Source organism: Lynx rufus, unplaced genomic scaffold, assembly GCF_022079265.1.
Source record: "Lynx rufus isolate CCGP_SWC_20201006 ecotype Redwood Valley unplaced genomic scaffold, mLynRuf1.p SCAF_3, whole genome shotgun sequence".
Taxonomy (NCBI): Eukaryota; Metazoa; Chordata; class Mammalia; order Carnivora; family Felidae; genus Lynx; species Lynx rufus.
The window spans coordinates 103,396,223-103,413,989 of NW_025814845.1; the positions used below are offsets into that span (position 1 = coordinate 103,396,223).

Consider the following 17,767-nt stretch of genomic DNA (forward strand, 5'->3'; position numbering starts at 1 on the left):
GTTCTGTTTTTAGTATTTTGAGGAACCTCCATACTGTTTTCCAGAGTGGCTGCACCAGCTTGCATTCCTGTAGAATTATATTTATTAATAGTATAATCAATTTAGATATAAAATGGACTTTAATAGTTTCACATAGTCTCCTTTCTACCTATGTACAAATACAAAAGGTGCAAAAATAATATTCGTTGTGATATAATATATTATGTACAGTCTAAGATATTAAAGTGAAGCCTACATGGACTGTCAGATATCAGAAATCATATTCTCATAGCTGGACAAATTAGCAGATGAGAATAAGTGTGCTGCTCCACATAATCAACACTGAAATGTTCCATTGGAATGAATGAAACTTGAATATGCGTCCTTGTTGAAAAGACCATAGGTGATCACAGAATGGTCAGTTTATGAATTCATCATAACTTCTGCCCCAAACGTGAAGATACATGCTAAATCTATTTTGTAAGTTTAAACTATAATCTTGGAAAGTCTGTAGATACACTGGCCTCCAATTATGCATTATCTTCAGCATTCCTATTCTCCAGGTGCTAAGAGCTTATACTTCTTGAAGCACACATCCTTCTATCTATGATAAATAATTTATATCAGCACAATTAATTGATGGATGTCAAAGGACTTAGACCAGTTTAAGCTTGTAAACAACTTCTGTCACAACTAACATATCTTAATAGAACAAGGCCTTTTGAGTTCCAGATCCTTGAGTTTGAGATCCTTTTCTTTGTGCAAGCCCTATCAGTATACTTCAAAGCCTCAAGGCTATGGCAAATATTGTTAATAGACTTGCAGCTTTAATTAAGTTAATGACCCAAGATTTAGCTTTATATGGATTCTCCAACACATCAGATTATCTATGTTAGAGTAATTCAAACTGCTGCGTTCTCTAATAAACATTATGCCATTAACACGAGTATTTAAGTAGATAGATGTTTGCAGAACTTGCTGCTGACTTCTAACTGGATAATAGAGCATGAACTTTCCAAACCTAAGAAATTTGCAACTGAAGGCTTTCTTTTGATTCTACGTAAAATTATGACATCTTTCCTTCATTACACAAGTCTTTTTAATAATAATTTAAATTTCAACATTGAGTTTTTTAAACTATGTCTTTGAATCTAGTATGGTAACTTCTTTGAAATTCACTAATTATTAAAAAAACCTCATTAAATGGAGTACTCAAACTAAATTTTTGAATGGTAAATAATTTACATACTGTAATACCAACATTTAAGACTATTTTTCTCAAACTCAACAATAAATCCATTTATTTCACCCCTACCAAAGCCACTTTTCACATTTTTAAAAATATTTATCTACTAGGGAAAAGTAAGAAAATAAAGCTCTGGTTTCAATTAAAACGTAAAATGAAAGACTGAATTTTTCTCTTACAACTGTCTATTTAAATTGTTGTATACTCAAAGAATCAGATTCCATTGAGAATTTATTTTAACTTTTAGAAGAAATTCATTCTCAAACTAATATTTTCTTAGTTTGTAGTTTCTTCTGCAATTTCCATAGTTGCTATATGTTTTAATACATGAGTAAGTCGACCTAATTTGGGTTTTTTTTTTCCATTCTTAATTTTGGACTGAAATAGCCTATAGTGTATATTTAAATTAAATTCAGATGTCTATATTAAATTCTAATTTTGTGAGGGGTAAATAAGATAGCTAATTTATATAAATTACAAAAAAAACACCTGATTTTCTTTTGTTGTTGTTGTTTACACCACAAGTTTAAAAGGTAGTCTTTCCCAACAGGATTCTAAAGAGGATGTATTTGAGATTTATAGTATCAATGACTTGGGCTTTTATACACAGATATTTTTCTTGGAGGAAATTTAAGTCCAAATATTTGAGTATTGTTCATGCCTGTGCTCCCTAAATTGGTTACTCTTTGCTCCCCGTTTCCAGTCATCAAAAAGTAAAGCTGTAATTTTGGAACCCACTAACTTGTTTTCACAATATAAGTGTTCTACTGACTGCATTTGTCCAGTATGTTAATCTATGTACACATGACCCTTAAACAATACACTTTTGAACTGTGCAGGGTCCACCTCACATGTATATATATATATATTTTTTTGATAAATATAGTACAGTATTATAAACGTATTTTCTCCTTCCTTTTCATTTTCTTAATAACATTTTATTTTCTCAAGGTTACTTTATTATAAAAATACAGTATATTAATACATATATAAAACGTGTTAATTGACTATGTTATTGGCAAGGCTTCTGATCGACAGCAGGCTGTTAGTAATTAACTCTTGGGGGAGTCAAAAGTTATATGTGGATTTTCAACTGAGGGGGGGGTCGGCTTCCTTAAAAACCCTGTATTGTTCAAGAACAACTGTACTCAATACATGCTACTTTTAACATAATTCTAAAAGAAATTTTCAAAAAGAAAAAAAAAAGAAAATGAAACCTTATTTAGTCCCATAGCACATGTGAAAATTATGTATGTTCTTATAGTGGAGAAAAATACAAGTAGTGGATATGACTTTCCTGATAGCAAATAAATAATTAAAAGTACAGCCCATAGGCCTTATTTATTGGGCAATACTAATATTTTATTAAAGAAAAAAATTCACTTCTCTAGAATGGTCTGTCAGAAATCCAATTGGAAAATGCCACAGGAAAGAGTTCTATGACATAGCATCTCTCTTATGATATGGTACAGGCTTATAATAAAGTTCTTCTGCCTGTTTCTCAAATGTAACTAATTGCTATAATGCTTAAAACCCAATTTCTGTGCCTCTAGATTGGTAACTTGTTTATTTTCATTATTTCCCTTTAGAATGGAAAGGTATTCTAAAATTGTTACTGTTTTACCTTTTAAGGAGGTTCCCAATTTTATTTATAAAGAAAAAATGTTGTTTATGACCCTATGATGTAGAGAAACATGTTTAGTTAGCAATGTCATGCATTCTGACTCATGCTTATAATTTTAACTGGAACAATTGTGGCTACATAATCAAGCCACAAAAACAGAACTAAATTAAACAAAATTTTGACTATGTTTTAAGCATAGTAATCATGATAAAATGGATTATCTATGCTCATAGAAACATTTCTAGTTCTTATACTAAGAAGTAGAAAATAACTTTCTGGAAAAAAACTCTATTTAATTAAATAACTAAACCCTCATATCAATAAGTGGAAATTAACAAAGAACTCTATACCATCTTATTGTTTCTGGGAATTGGAAAACTAGAAGCTATTCTAACAAATAAGTCATTACAGTATTTTAAAATTATAGAAAAGTGGCATTAGAACAACCAAAAACAGATAGGATTGACCATAAACTCTAAATTTGGCCTACCAAGTGGTTAAGTATTCACCCACAGCTTTGCAAAACCTAGATATGGGAGCAGACCTGCATTGGTCTTGTGCCATAGTTTTGCAATTTCTTAGGCAAAATATTAGACTTCAAGAGCCTCTTCTTTTTCATCTGTGAAATGTAAAAGTTTCCTATTGTTTGGATTAATCTCCCCCATTAAAATGGAAATGCCATGTTCTGACACTTATCTGCTTTTTTTCTTTTTGACTGCCATATCCCCATCTTAGAAGATGGCCAGTAATAGTTAATATTAATGGATTTAAGATCTATGAGGAGTTCTTGGATACTGAATGATGTGCTGGTTGTGTATGAATGTTTTAGAAAAAAGACAAGGTATCCATAACTTGTAGTCAAGAGTAAATCTTAAGTATTTGAAATATATGATGTGTTTCTCTGGATTTCTTATTCTGTTTTACAACAGAAATTTTTAAGTGAAGGGATATTTCGGAGAGGGAAAATATTTTAGTTTGACAAATAGGCTAAACGAAATTGATTCTTACCTTTAAAAAAATCTGAGTCAAGGAAATCTCTACAGTGAGAATTATACTATAGAACTTTCAAATCTCATAAAATTGAAAAAAGAAGCAACACTGACAAGAGAAAATAAGTTCAGTGAAAACATTTAAATATGTTCACATTTGTGATTTTCCTGAAAACAGTAGTTCCTTCCAAGATGATTATACAAATTATTTCCCAACTATTTTAATGCACATCTTTACGCTGAGACAAGTAAATAGGATTTTGAACTCTGAGGTATTCCAATTTTCTCATGGCAAGTAAAATGTTCTTATATTTCTTTTCTCCAAGATATGATCTCTCAGAACAGATTTTTACATATGGTGATGCAGTAATGGTATCAATATGTTTGCATAAGATTTTTAAAAATGAATTTGATACTTTTCAGGGAAACTGTGTGAATCTTCAGTCAATTACTGTGAGTGTAACCCCTGTTTTAATGGAGGTTCCTGCCAAAGTGGTGTGGAGTCATACTATTGCCATTGTCCATTTGGTGAGTTCAGCTTATTTATTGATATAAAATATCAATCTATTTTGGCATACAGTTTAGCAATTTTATTTTATTGTGGCCATGAGTGATTAAGAAGATATTAGTTGTTTTACACAGGAGGTTTTAGCAAAATGAAGGTACAAAGGTTTGATACTTTTTTAAAAAGTTAATTATGGAATGCCCTTGAATATATTGCTTTGATTATTACTAGAAAAGCAATTGATGCAAGATAATTGAATTTGATGTTGTCTCCTCAGGACATTTCCCTTCAATATTTATGGATGACTTCTTTTTAGCCTGGAACATATCAAAGAAAAAATCTTTTAAAGCACTCTATGACGTCACTCCCTACTTAAAATCTTTAAGGATAATTAATCGAATTGGTTTTTGTTTTGTTTTGCTTTTTTTTTTTTTACATTAATTCATCCACTTCTAATAGAAGGATTTAATAACTAGACATGCAATTTTCATGACAGGCTTTTGGTAGATACTACCAAATAACTAATCAAAATTCAGACTAATAATGTCTTTTTTGAAAAAGAAAGTTGTTACAATTTTTTTTTAACACATTAGTATCTATTGACCATACTGGAATGAACTAAAAGATTTCTTTCAGATCTCACTCAAATGTTATCCAGCACTGAGACCACCAAGGACTATGAAAACAGCTTTGTAGCAAGCTTTTATTTTAACCTGGGTTGTTTCAGCGCTTTGTGATTATTCCATTTATTTAAGAGATACCTTACCCCACAATATAGTATTCATCCCCAGATGTCCTACGGTAATTAAAGACCCTAATCTCTCTCCATAAACAAGAGAAGAGAAAGATATTTTGTAGTCTTTTGAGCATATCATTGTGCTGTATGGACTCTGAAAAGTGAATCTCAACATATATTGGAGAATAGAATTTAAAACAGAATCTGAGATTTCTAGTAAAAGTAAAATGTAGTGTTAATTCATTTTCAAATAACTCCATGACTCTATCTAGTTTTATCTTCGCAAAGCACATCAGTAGAATGATAAAGAAAAACAGAATATAAGTATCTAATTGTGAGCCATGCATTTAGCAGTGGTTCTGAGGTCCAGAAATTGAGGACTTTCTCTAAAGTCAAAAAAAATAAAAATGAAACAAAACTACCTCAAGATGATATAGTAACTAGAACACAATATTATTTTCAGTTCAGTGACATTTACACTTGCTTTGAGATTCTCACCAACAATGCCTCTGAAGCAGTGAAAAGTAGATTAAGGTCAAAATAACCACAACTTTAGATCTTCTAAAAACTTCTTTCAGTAATCTGTTATAATCCTAAAGGGTGCTGCTTTCTATAGATAACCACAAGTAGGTTTCATGGTTTAACTTGTATTTGGAATGAAAGATAAGGGGATTGGAATGCAAAGTGGAAAAAATGAATTTTCAAGTGACTGAAGAAAGGTTTTTACATTTTTAGAGATTGCATTGCATTTCAGTTGCAAATATGAAGATTTAAGATAATTGATACCAAATAGAAACAAGTTGTTGCTGCAGTGTAGCTGATACAACAATCGTTGCCTATTGGGCAAAAGTGTTTGGGGTCCAAATGGACCTTGCCTTCACCCTACCTGAGTTCCCCAGGGAAAGCAGACTAGCACAACAATGTAAATTGGAGGCAGATCACATACAGTTGGCAGCAGATTTCTCCCACTGTTTCTTCCAGTGGCAAACAAACAAACAAACAAACATTATGTAAACTTTGACATTGTCAGTTGGCAATAGAAGATTTATAAAAGAAAAGAAAACAGAAAACCTTAAAACAATAATACATGACTGGAGACCAGAGAGAATTAAAGGATAAAGTATTTTCCTTTTCAAATTGAATGTGGGTGAACCATACAAATACAAATGACAGATGGAATGCCTCAAACAAATAGCTGGAGGTAGTTACACATGCATCCTATAAAACAACATCCTAACTGTAATTTTGAAATTGGGAAAAAATTTTGCACTGTTTACTTTCTCATCAGTGAAGGATTTGTTGTTTGGATTTTTAAAATTTTTTCAGATTTTTATTTTTTTGGATTTTGTTTTAGAAAAGCATAAAGTGCTTACGATTTTATAAAGGAAGCCTGCATAATTATAACTTCCTATGTATGTATATATATGTATAACTATCTACACACAAAATATTCCTTATTAGAGTAATTTTAATAATTTCACCTGATCTTTATGTAGATTTCTTTCACAGCATTTCATTTGGAGGGCTGTGTTAAAATCTTCATTAAATTTTATTTTAAAAACAAGAATGTACCTTTCTCTAAGAAAAATATTCCATAAACAAATATTTTCATGAATCAATTTGTATCTAGTGCCTACTTGAATAAAAATATAGGACATCTGTCCAGTATGTATATTCTTTTTGCATAAATCAATTTTTAAGCGTGTGTTCATATTTTTAATTAGAAGAGGCCTAAGAGAAGACACAGCACAGTTTTTTACTCAATAGTCTATTTCATTTCTATGCTCCATCTCTGCTTGTTCTTTTAACTTTCATTACTCTTCCTGTATATATAAGCAAGATATATGTAATATACTAAATGAACATTTAATATAAATAAAATTTAAAAATTTGTGCATATATGTTATATATATACACATTATTAATTATATAATAATATATGATATATATCATATATTATTATATACAAATAAATGTATGAAATATTGACAATAGATATAATTTCTATTATATGTTTGCTTTTTCCTTCATGCGGCTAATGTTTAGAAATAACTCATATGCATATTTCCTACATATTTATGATTATTATCTCAACCTTGACAGAGAAGGAAAAGATAAGCAACACAGGCTTTTACAGCAACTTCTAGGCCATTTTAATTTAAAGAACATTTGGATATAAAATGTGATGTAGTCAAAACAACTAGACAATCAGTAGATCTGGCCTCAAATTCTGGCTCTGTCTCCCATGGTTTTGTGACCTCAGGCGAGTTTTAAATATTCTGTAAAATGATGGCATTAGTTTCTTCTAGCTTAACAATTCCCTGACTAAATTTAACGCATTTACAAGAGATATACAGCCAAAATTAAGGAATGGAACCTTTGCCAGTTAATAAGAATCATGATGTATTGGCATGGGTTAATTTTCCAATCATTTGCTACAGTCTACTAATATTTGTGGGAAAAGAATTTTGGCGTAGCACTGTAACATCAATAAAACTCATTTTTCAAGTTTGAAAAAGAACCAGCACAAACAAGTGGGGATACTGGATTTCAAAAAAAAAAAAAAAAAAAAAAAAAAAAAAAAGCAGAAAGCTATTTTAAAGTAGCCTGTTGTAAATCATACCCAAAGAAGGTATAAAGCAAGACAGAGATAAAAAACTTAAGACAGTTATTTCCTTTCCTAAAAGCAGTGGTTCCCTAATCTAGTGGCTCTCGAAAATACCATGAGTATAGTGATTAATTCTTTTTGAAAGTCAAAACAAAATTTACCATCAATTGGATTAAAATTGTTTTTAAGAATTAAGTATTGTAAGGGAAGTATCTCAGTTGAAAATTACAGCATATTAGAACTTTTAAAATGGTGACAAACTAATTTTGAAAGTTTTCCAGGGAAGAAATAACTCCAGACATACTCCATTCCACTAATTCTAATTTTTAGAAATGGGACCTACTTAGGTATGGTTTTTAGTTGGCCAAAGAGAAGCAAGTACAGTAGTTCATCATCTCTCATATGCCTTAAAGATCATTGATTTGTTCTATTTCAATTTAATTTAGACAATATTCTTTGGAGAATAATACAAAATAAGGCTGGTAAAGCCTGATTCATTATTGCAACATAAAAATATTTTAACCAAAATCATTTACTGAAACTTCACTGGAATTTGATGTGTCAATTTGTCAATTTTTTCATCTACAGGTGTCTTTGGAAAGCACTGTGAGTTGAACAGTTATGGATTTGAGGAGCTGTCATACATGGAATTTCCCAGCTTGGACCCCAATAACAACTATATTTATGTCAAATTTGCAACTATTAAAAGTCATGCTTTACTGCTTTACAACTATGACAACCAGACAGGGGACCGGGCTGAGTTTTTGGCCCTTGAAATTGCTGAAGAAAGATTAAGATTCTCTTATAATTTAGGCAGTGGTACATATAAGCTCACCACTATGAAGAAAGTGTCAGATGGACATTTTCACACTGTGATTGCCCGGAGAGCAGGAATGGTAAGACATTTCATTTTACATTAAAACTTGTTTTATTGTTGTACATCCAGTCAATCAGGCCTTCAAGTTAAAGCATGAATTAAGGGTCAAATTTAACCAATTTTGGTATGAACTATAGCCACAAGTAGGTAATAATCTTTCTTTTGCTCATGACAGCTATGCCTGTCACAAAAAATAACTTGTCTCAAAAATAATAAAAGGAAGCAAAGTAAATAAAACATCCTAGTGCATAAATATTCCATTTTATACATTTCCTATATATGTTTAAGGCCATGTCAGAACTGTACTTAAAATGGCTACTTTTGTAAGTATCCTTGTCCTAACTGAAGAAACAATTTAAAAACAAATGAAAAAAACTTTTCTGTAAATAAATTACTGATAAAAGATGATGCTGACACATATTCCAAAACAGTCATGAGTAGTCCTTACTGCACTTAGCTCCTCAATACGCTGTCATCTGTGAGGTCTATCACATGAGACTGCAATAAAATGAATTTCTTTTTGCTGACTAGCTAAAGTATTTTTAGAATTATAAACTCAGTAATATTCAAGATTTCCATATTATATTCCACTTAATTATATGGCTCTCATGTTACAGTAAGACGGTATGTATTTATTTAGTACTTGTGTTCATTAAACAAGTATTTTTTTTCTTTAAAAAGGAAAAATGCATGATGTATTTTACCTGTAAGTGTTTGAAACCATTTGATACAGAGCAATACATCTAGAATGGAAAGACGCACGCACACACACACACACACACACACACACACACACACATATATTTACTTACTTACCAACTGTCTCTTCATGGTTCCCCCACCCCCATTTTCAACAACTATCAAGGGTTTTTGAAAAAGTAAATGCTAACAAAAACTATTTTAAAATATTTTTGGATTTTATCATCAAACTTCTAAAATGATAACTACTCTTTAAAATTTACATTCTACCCTACATAGAAATAGAGTTAAAGGTTGAAGTCATGTATTAAAATAAACATTTGGGGCACCTGGGTGACTCAGTAGATTAAGCATCCGACTTCATCTCAGGTCATGATCTCGTAGTTCATAAGTTGGAGCCCCTCTGCTGTCAGTGGGGAGCCCACTTTGGATCCTGTATTCCCTCTCTCTCTCTGCCCCTTCCCTGCTTAGGCACTCTCTCTCAAAAATAAATAAATATTTAAAATAAAAATTAGCCAAAAGAACAAAATAAATGCTCTGAAATCATTTTTTAAATGAAGAAATGTGATCTAAATGATTATAGTTTTATGTCTCAGCTCTGTGACAATCCAGAAAAATATAAAAAATACAGTGAGTTATATAGTTTTGAAACTGATCAAATGAATCATGTATTTGTCTGACAATAGAAATTTTTGGGCACTAAATTTTGGGACCACTTTATATTGTTGGACTACATATAAGAAATTTATAGAAAGAACATAGAAAATATTTCTGCTATTTTTTCTGTGATCCACAATTTTAAAAGAAAAACTTTTGTGCCCTTCTTAATTACAAATTTCATAAAGCCATAAGACAGGAGGAATCTTATTATATTGATTTTTTTTCTGACAAATATAAATAACAAACAATCTTTATCAAAGGATCAAATTCCCCATTTGTTTTTAGCAGTACTTTAAATCCATGTGGGATTTTTTGGGGTTTTGTTTTGTTTGTTTTGTGTGTGTGTGTGTGTGTGTGTGTGTGTGTGTGTAATGGCATCAGATACAATGGCTTTTCTCTCCTCCACTCTAATATAACTTAGAAAAGAAGATTTTAAACAATTTTTTAAATACAGAAACACGAAGGACAAAAAAAGAAAAAAAGGAATGATGATGGATATAAAGATGACCAGATGATTTTATCAACATCATCAAGGTTAGATGTTCAGATATTCATCCACTGATATCTCCATATCCATTGTGTTACATTCAGGGTCTTACAAGGCTAGTAGTTGTAGTTTATTAAAATATAAGTGAGGAAACAATAAAAGTATTAGTGAAAATTTATGAATCATTTAAATTATATATTATATTACTTTATATATTGTCTTCCATTTTCTTATGAACTTGGTATTAATATTCTGTAACTATAACTTTATTCTAACATATATTAATTTATAAAATGTTTACTTAAAAAATTACCCCCAATATTCTGAAAATGAGACCAAAACGAGAATAAAATTTAGTAACAGTAACTTATTTTTTTTAATGTTTATTTATTTATTTTTGAGAGAGAGCATAAGGGGGGAGGGGCAGAGAGAGAGGGAGACACAGAATCTGAAGCAGAGAATCTGAAGCAGGCTCCAGGGTCTGAGTTGTCAGTGAGGAGTCCAGCCTGGGCCTTGAACCCACAAACCACCACATCATGTCCTGAGCCGAAATCCAAAGCTTAACCGACTGAGCCACCCAGGTGCCCCTAGTAACAGTAATTTAAAACATTGATATTCTAAAAATAATTTTTTAAAAAATCTACTTGAAAAATACTCATTTGGAGACTGTATCTGATAATAATTCAAGATGGGTTGTGTTTTGAAAAGGGGTTGGGCAGAAAATCAAAATGTGGTCTATAAATGGGAATAATATCTCCACATTTTGGTATTATTGCAAGGATTAATATAAATTATATCTAAAATTTTATATATTGTTATATACTTTACATATAGTTTCCTTTATAAAAATGTATATATTTTATATATTTTTAAATATTTGATATTAAGTAGGTGCTTGTTGAATGTTAGTCATCCTGAGTTTTCAAAAACATGGCTCCATACATCCTTTTGAGGTTAGAAAAAAATGTTTTAATCTCAATAAATTTTAATTATGAGTAGTGCCTAAAAAATCATACCGACTTCAGTGAATTCTAATAGGGGTATAACAAGCAAATCTTGGCAATAATAATTTTTTAGGTTAGTAATAAGTTAGTATGCACCTTCCTGCCTGAGCTTTTTTAAACCAGCCTAATACCAAACTAGTATTCTCAGAGGAAGACCTTTAGGAGAATACAAATTTAGAAAAGTCCAATATTCCTGATTATCCATTTACTCTGGCATTATTGAAACAGACAGAATTAGAACAAGCATATGGAGTCTGGTATCGATATTGTATATTGGGGCTTACATTAGCCACAATGATTTCCTAATAATGACAGCATCCTAATGGGGCATAGCAGGTGGGAGATAACTATATTGCTAAGATATTGTCAACAGACATTTATGTAGAATAGGTGATTTTATCTGATGACTTCCAAGGCCCCTTTAAATTTTATGCCCATTTAATTCTATCTAAATTTAGGACTTGGGAGCAAGAGGGAAAGCAAAAAAAAAAAAAAAAAAAAAAAAAAAAAAAAAAAAGAGGTACTATGTGTATGCCAAAAGTGATAGAAGAAAAATTCTTTCAGTTCATTTGTAGTATGTGGCTATCAAGTTTTTTTTTTTTTTTCAATGTTTATTTATTTTTGGGACAGAGAGAGACAGAGCATGAATGGGGGAGGGGTAGAGAGAGAGAGGGAGACACAGAATCGGAAACAGGCTCCAGGCTCTGAGCCATCAGCCCAGAGCCCGACGCGGGGCTCGAACTCACGGACCGCGAGATCGTGACCTGGCTGAAGTCGGACGCTTAACCGACTGCGCCACCCAGGCGCCCCTCAAGTTTTAAATAATACCAAATGTGGGAAAAAATACCTTTGCCATTAGTACTTCAGTCAGAGGAAAAAAGTATCTTCCTATTTTAGAAAATACCCAAAAGAAGGCCCCTACTGGATTTTGAATCTGTCATTTTCTACAGTTCAAAGGGATTTTGTTAGAAACTGGCAAAATCATTAACTTCTCAGCTTTGAATCACTGAATAGACAGGATACAAACATGTCAATTTACAGCAGTACTGGTAGAAAAATTCAACAGTACGAGAAAGCACATTTAACTCTGACGATTAAATTGCATAGGGTGTTATTCAAATAAAACTTCCCCTCAGACGTTCTGTATCATGAAGCTTTTAGAAAATCAGAAAATTATGTTAAGATTTATCAAAATATTATGCCACTATCTAAAGTGTTTTTTTTCCTAGTTGAGTCATTCATAAATATCTATGTGATATTCTCTAGTTGAAAATATCAACTAGATGCGAGAGAATCCCAAGCAGGTCTGCACCGTCAGCATGGAGTCCGATACGGGGCTCAAACTCACAAACTGTGAGATCGTGACCTGACCAGAATTAAGCGCTGGACTGTCAATTCACTGAGCCACCCAGGTGCCCTATCGGTTTTTCACTTATACACAAGGGGCCTGGTGAAGATTTTTCAAAGTACTTCCTACTTCTTATATGTAATAATGTCACAGTTTTAGATATGTAAAAGAAATATGTGCCCAAAATTTGATATTATAGGTGTATTATGTCATTATATACTAAGCCAAAATGTTATCACGACTTCAAAATCATGTCCACGTAGAAACAAGTACTGGGCAGTGTTGGCCATAAAGGACAATAGGGACAGCAGAACCCAGGATGAATGTTTCCTTCTCCTACTTTATAGGCAGCTTCCTTAACTGTGGACTCTTGTTCCGAGAACCAAGAACCAGGGTATTGCACTGTCAGTAATGTGGCGGTTTCAGATGACTGGTAAGTAAAATTATTCGTTTGATCTTACTATTACTTGACCTTAAAAAGGAAATTCTGCATTTACAAATAATTTTATTATGCTAAGTGTTATGAGAGTTTACAATATTTTATGCTCTCCAAAGGAATTTTTACTCTGTAAATAAAAAGTTAATAATGAGTATAAAAAATATGTAAAAATGGTGTGACATGAGATGGGAGAGATGAGGACAAATAGAGGAAGGAAAGACTAACACGGCCTGTGCTCTTTGAGTAGATCATGAAATTGTTGCCTATGACCTGGGTCCTGCAAGGCTAGTCTAAAGATCCCAGTCTTTACCTCCTTTGGAAGTTGTATACCACAATTATCCACGGATACTTTTCAATGGCACCTCAGGAAGAGACACAGAATTATGCCATCTAAAACCTAAGTGATGTTAACAGAAATAACAACAGAGAAAAATAAATATTGACATATCATCTATGATATTAATTAACATATTGGCATTATTATCATCTTGTGGGGAAGAAAAATGTATAATCTAACATTAATATTATCTAACATTAATATAATCACTATTTCTGCTGCACTTTATCTTCTCTCTGATGTTATGCTGCTTCTTGCTAATTCAGCATTGTTTTATACATCCCATTTGGCTAACTGAAAATATCACTTCCATAAGTTTTATTATTTTTCATGCCTTGAAAACATAATCCTGTAGAAATCTGTAAGGGAATAGGCAATATTTTCCATTCAAATTTACCACGCTATAACACATGCCAGAAAGTTATATTCACTCTTTTTTAATTTTTTTTTTTTTTGGGGGGACAGAGAGAGACAGAGCATGAACGGGGGAGGGGCAGAGAGAGAGGGAGACACAGAATCGGAAACAGGCTCCAGGCCCTGAGCCATCAGCCCAGAGCCCGACGCGGGGCTCGAACTCACGGACCGCGAGATCGTGACCTGGCTGAAGTCGGACGCTTAACCGACTGCACCACCCAGGCGCCCAGTATATTCACTCTTTTTAAAGCTAAACATTCTACTGAAATCTATCATGTTGGAGCTAATATACTTATCTTTGCTTTCTCATGTAGGACTCTTGACGTTCAGCCAAATCGAGTCACAGTTGGAGGTATCAGATCCCTAGATCCGATCCTTCAGAGGAGAGGACACGTGGAAAGCCATGATTTTGTTGGGTGCATAATGGAGTTTGCAGTCAATGGAAGGCCTCTGGAACCCAGCCAAGCTCTGGCAGCACAAGGCATCCTAGATCAGTATGACAATTTTATTTCTTATTATTTTAAATAAAAATGAACAAAATGCATGATAATTGAGCATCCAAAGCTGAAATTATTGTGACCACAGTTCTAAAAGTATCAAATGTTTTACATTGTTTTGAATTTTAAATATTCATTTCATTTAATTACTTATTTAATTTAATTACCACCAGCTAACTTTTACAGTTAACACAGAAATTATTTGAATTAATTAACTTATTAAATTTAAGTATTTACTGTTTGGTATAAAATGTGATGTTTACTTAGAAAATTAACTCTTATTTTCTGGAGTGTAAGAAAAATATACGTATGCTTTTATGCCTATATACGCTTCAAAACAGTTGTGAAGATTATAATGACAAGTAGATGAATCACATAGAAAAGTATCTGCCACATGATGACGTATAAATGTTAGTAATAATGTATACAAAAAAACTTTTGATATTAAATAGCTTTACATACAAACATATATTTTCAAAATATACCTTAGTACACCTTTAACAAGCAATAATTTGATTAATTGTAAAACATTTTATTTTCCTATGTGCTTATTGGTTAAGGTTCCCTGCAATGATTTTGGAATTGTGAAAATAACACACTTTATTTTAAAAATTAATCTTATTCATAATGAAAATTGGAAAATTCAGAAAAATATAAAGTATCCTATGCACCACCCAGAGACAAACACTCTTAACCTCATTGTGAGGTTCATGACTGCCTGCTGTTCCATCATATGAATGTGCCCTATTTTAACTATTATTATACACTTTACTTGTTTCTAATTTTATTAATATATTAAAAGCCCTGTGGTTAATACTATTCTTAATATTTTTAGTCTATTTTAACTTTTACAACCATTTTATGAGATAGATAATATTTATTTCTGAGCTACTCAGTGTTTTAAAAACTTTCTCAAAGTCAACAAGCTGGTGAGTAGCAAAGCTAAGTCTTGAATTAGGCACTTGGACTGAGGTTAGTTACAAATAAATGAACAAGGCAGATTCTTGCTCTGGAGGAGTTCATTGTCTTCAAATTCGTGATTACTAATCTCTAATGCGGCCATGATTTTGCGTGGCAACATATTCTATTCCCCAGTTTAATCATTTGCTCACTTTTCTCAATTACTTTCCAGCCTCCCCTTTTCACATACCCCAAATATCACTCCTGTACCATCTTTCCCAGCTAATGAATTTGCTTCCTACCTTGCTCGGAAAATGGAAGCAATCAAAAGAAAACTTCCAAAAGCTGATTCCTCCACATTTGCCCATGCACGTGTGCATCCCATGGTCTACATTGCATCCTATTACTATGAACGAACTGCTCCTATTCCCATAAAGACCAACCCCTTTTTATGTAAAAGGCTCAGTCCCCTGCAATGTTCTAAAAACAATAGTCCAGCTGTCTCCTTGGCATGCCTTTCCTCATTTAAATCCATGCTGCTATTTCTCCCATTTTATTTTTTGTAAAAACTTTATTAATCCCATTTTACTCTCTAATTACCATCCTCTCTCTTTTTGAAAAATTGTTCTTTGTCAAAGTGATCAATAACCTTTGTGTTGCTAAAATCAATGGTCAGTTCTCATCTTCTTTGAATTCCAATGTTCATTTCTTCCTCTCCCTAAAAATACCTCTATCAGCATATGGTACAATCCTGGTTTTCTTTTTCTCATCTGGTTGACCCCTTCTCTTTTGTATATATATTCATTCTTTAAATCATGTTTTATAGCCCTTGGTTTTAAGTACTAACTTTAAAACTGGTGACTCTTAAATGGTTATCTTCAACTTGGCCTTTCTTCTGCACTTTAGACCCTTCTATCCAACGGACTCCCCAATATCCTATGTGTCTTTCTAACAAATATCTCACACTTAAGTTTAAAACTGAATTCGTGGCCTTCTTTCCCGAAACCTTCTAAATCTATTTCTTCCACAGTTCTCTCTGTCTTAAATAATAAGTCAATCAGCCAAAACTGTTCAGCCAAAACTTTTAGACTTACCTTTGATTCTTCTCTTTCTGACATACTTCACATCCAATCTACCAACAACCAGAATGACATTTAAAAACAGATGTTCGTCCTAAGCCTGACTTACAAGGCCTTCATGATCTAGCCTTTTTCTCCATTTTCTCACTGTATTTACATATGCTTCTTTTTCTTGTTCACTCTGCTCCAACCATACTGGGCCCCTCGGTGTTCCTCAAACATATTAGGTACAATTTAACTTTCTTACTTGCTGTTTCCTCTGTCTGGAGTGATCTTCTACCAAATATTCTTCATTCTCTCAATTTGTTTAGGTCTTTACAAAAATATGTCCTTCCTTCGCTGATGAATCTACCCTCCATCCTAAAAAAAAATCTCTCGATACCCTTTGTCTATCTTAATTTTCCAAAGAACTTTCTTTGTTCTAACATATTACATATTTACCTAATTTTTGTTTTGTTTTGTTTTGTTTTGACTACCTCCTACACAAGGAAAAATAAATACTCCACGACATGTGGATTTTTCAACACTTTGCCCCCATGCTTAGAATAGTATGCTTGTAATTGGCATATGGTAGACATTTAATAGACATCAGTTGATGAATTGTCTGGAGGAGATGTATAAGCAAATAAATATGGGGGCCTTAGATTACATTAACCAAAGATGTCCTACTCAAATAAGAATTAATTTAAAAAATAAATTATCACCTCTTTTTCTGTATTGTGTAGGATGTTATTTGGTTTAACTTTCTCCTTTTTGAATGAGGCAAGCCCTGTGTTACAGCTCCTAGTTTGACTAGATGCCCAAAATATAGTCGTAACTTGAGTTTCCAAGAAGTGAGTGCATGAAACTAAGCAAGTTAATAAAAGCTTATATCTAGTTTTAACAAATCCCCCACACTTTATTTTGTGCCTTATGAGTCTTTATTATTATTTCATTTTAGATGTCCCAGACTAGAAGGTGCTTGTACTCACAGCCCCTGCCAACATGGTGGCACATGTACGGATTACTGGTCATGGCAGCAGTGTCATTGCAAAGAAGGACTAACTGGGAAATACTGTGAAAAATGTATGCAAGCTGTTTTCTCTTCCACTGGAAATTATAGTAATCATGAAAAGTATAAATATATGCACTTAAATATGTAATTATATTCAAAGAAATTTTTTTTCATTCTAAATGTTGAAAATAATAAATGGGTAACAATTAGAAACTATAGTGACATTTTACATTTATTTTTTTAACCTGAGGAAGAGTGATAGTCTTTCAGAATTATTTACTAAGTTGTTAATTTCCATTTTATAAATTTATGAATTTAGCAAAGCTAATTTATAGGAATGCTATA

The 17,767-nt window shown here is 32.3% G+C and overlaps 1 protein-coding gene across 2 annotated transcripts in view; it reads left to right on the forward strand.

The window, feature by feature from the left end:
* Positions 1-17,767, forward strand: part of FAT4 (FAT atypical cadherin 4) — a 173,051-nt gene that overhangs the window by 144,227 nt on the left and 11,057 nt on the right. For both annotated transcript variants that reach the window (XM_047092173.1, XM_047092174.1), the window contains exons 10-14: positions 4,262-4,366; positions 8,276-8,583; positions 13,110-13,195; positions 14,267-14,446; positions 17,369-17,493. In XM_047092173.1, the coding sequence (XP_046948129.1) occupies positions 4,262-4,366; positions 8,276-8,583; positions 13,110-13,195; positions 14,267-14,446; positions 17,369-17,493 (804 nt within the window). The remainder of the gene's footprint in view (positions 1-4,261; positions 4,367-8,275; positions 8,584-13,109; positions 13,196-14,266; positions 14,447-17,368; positions 17,494-17,767) is intronic.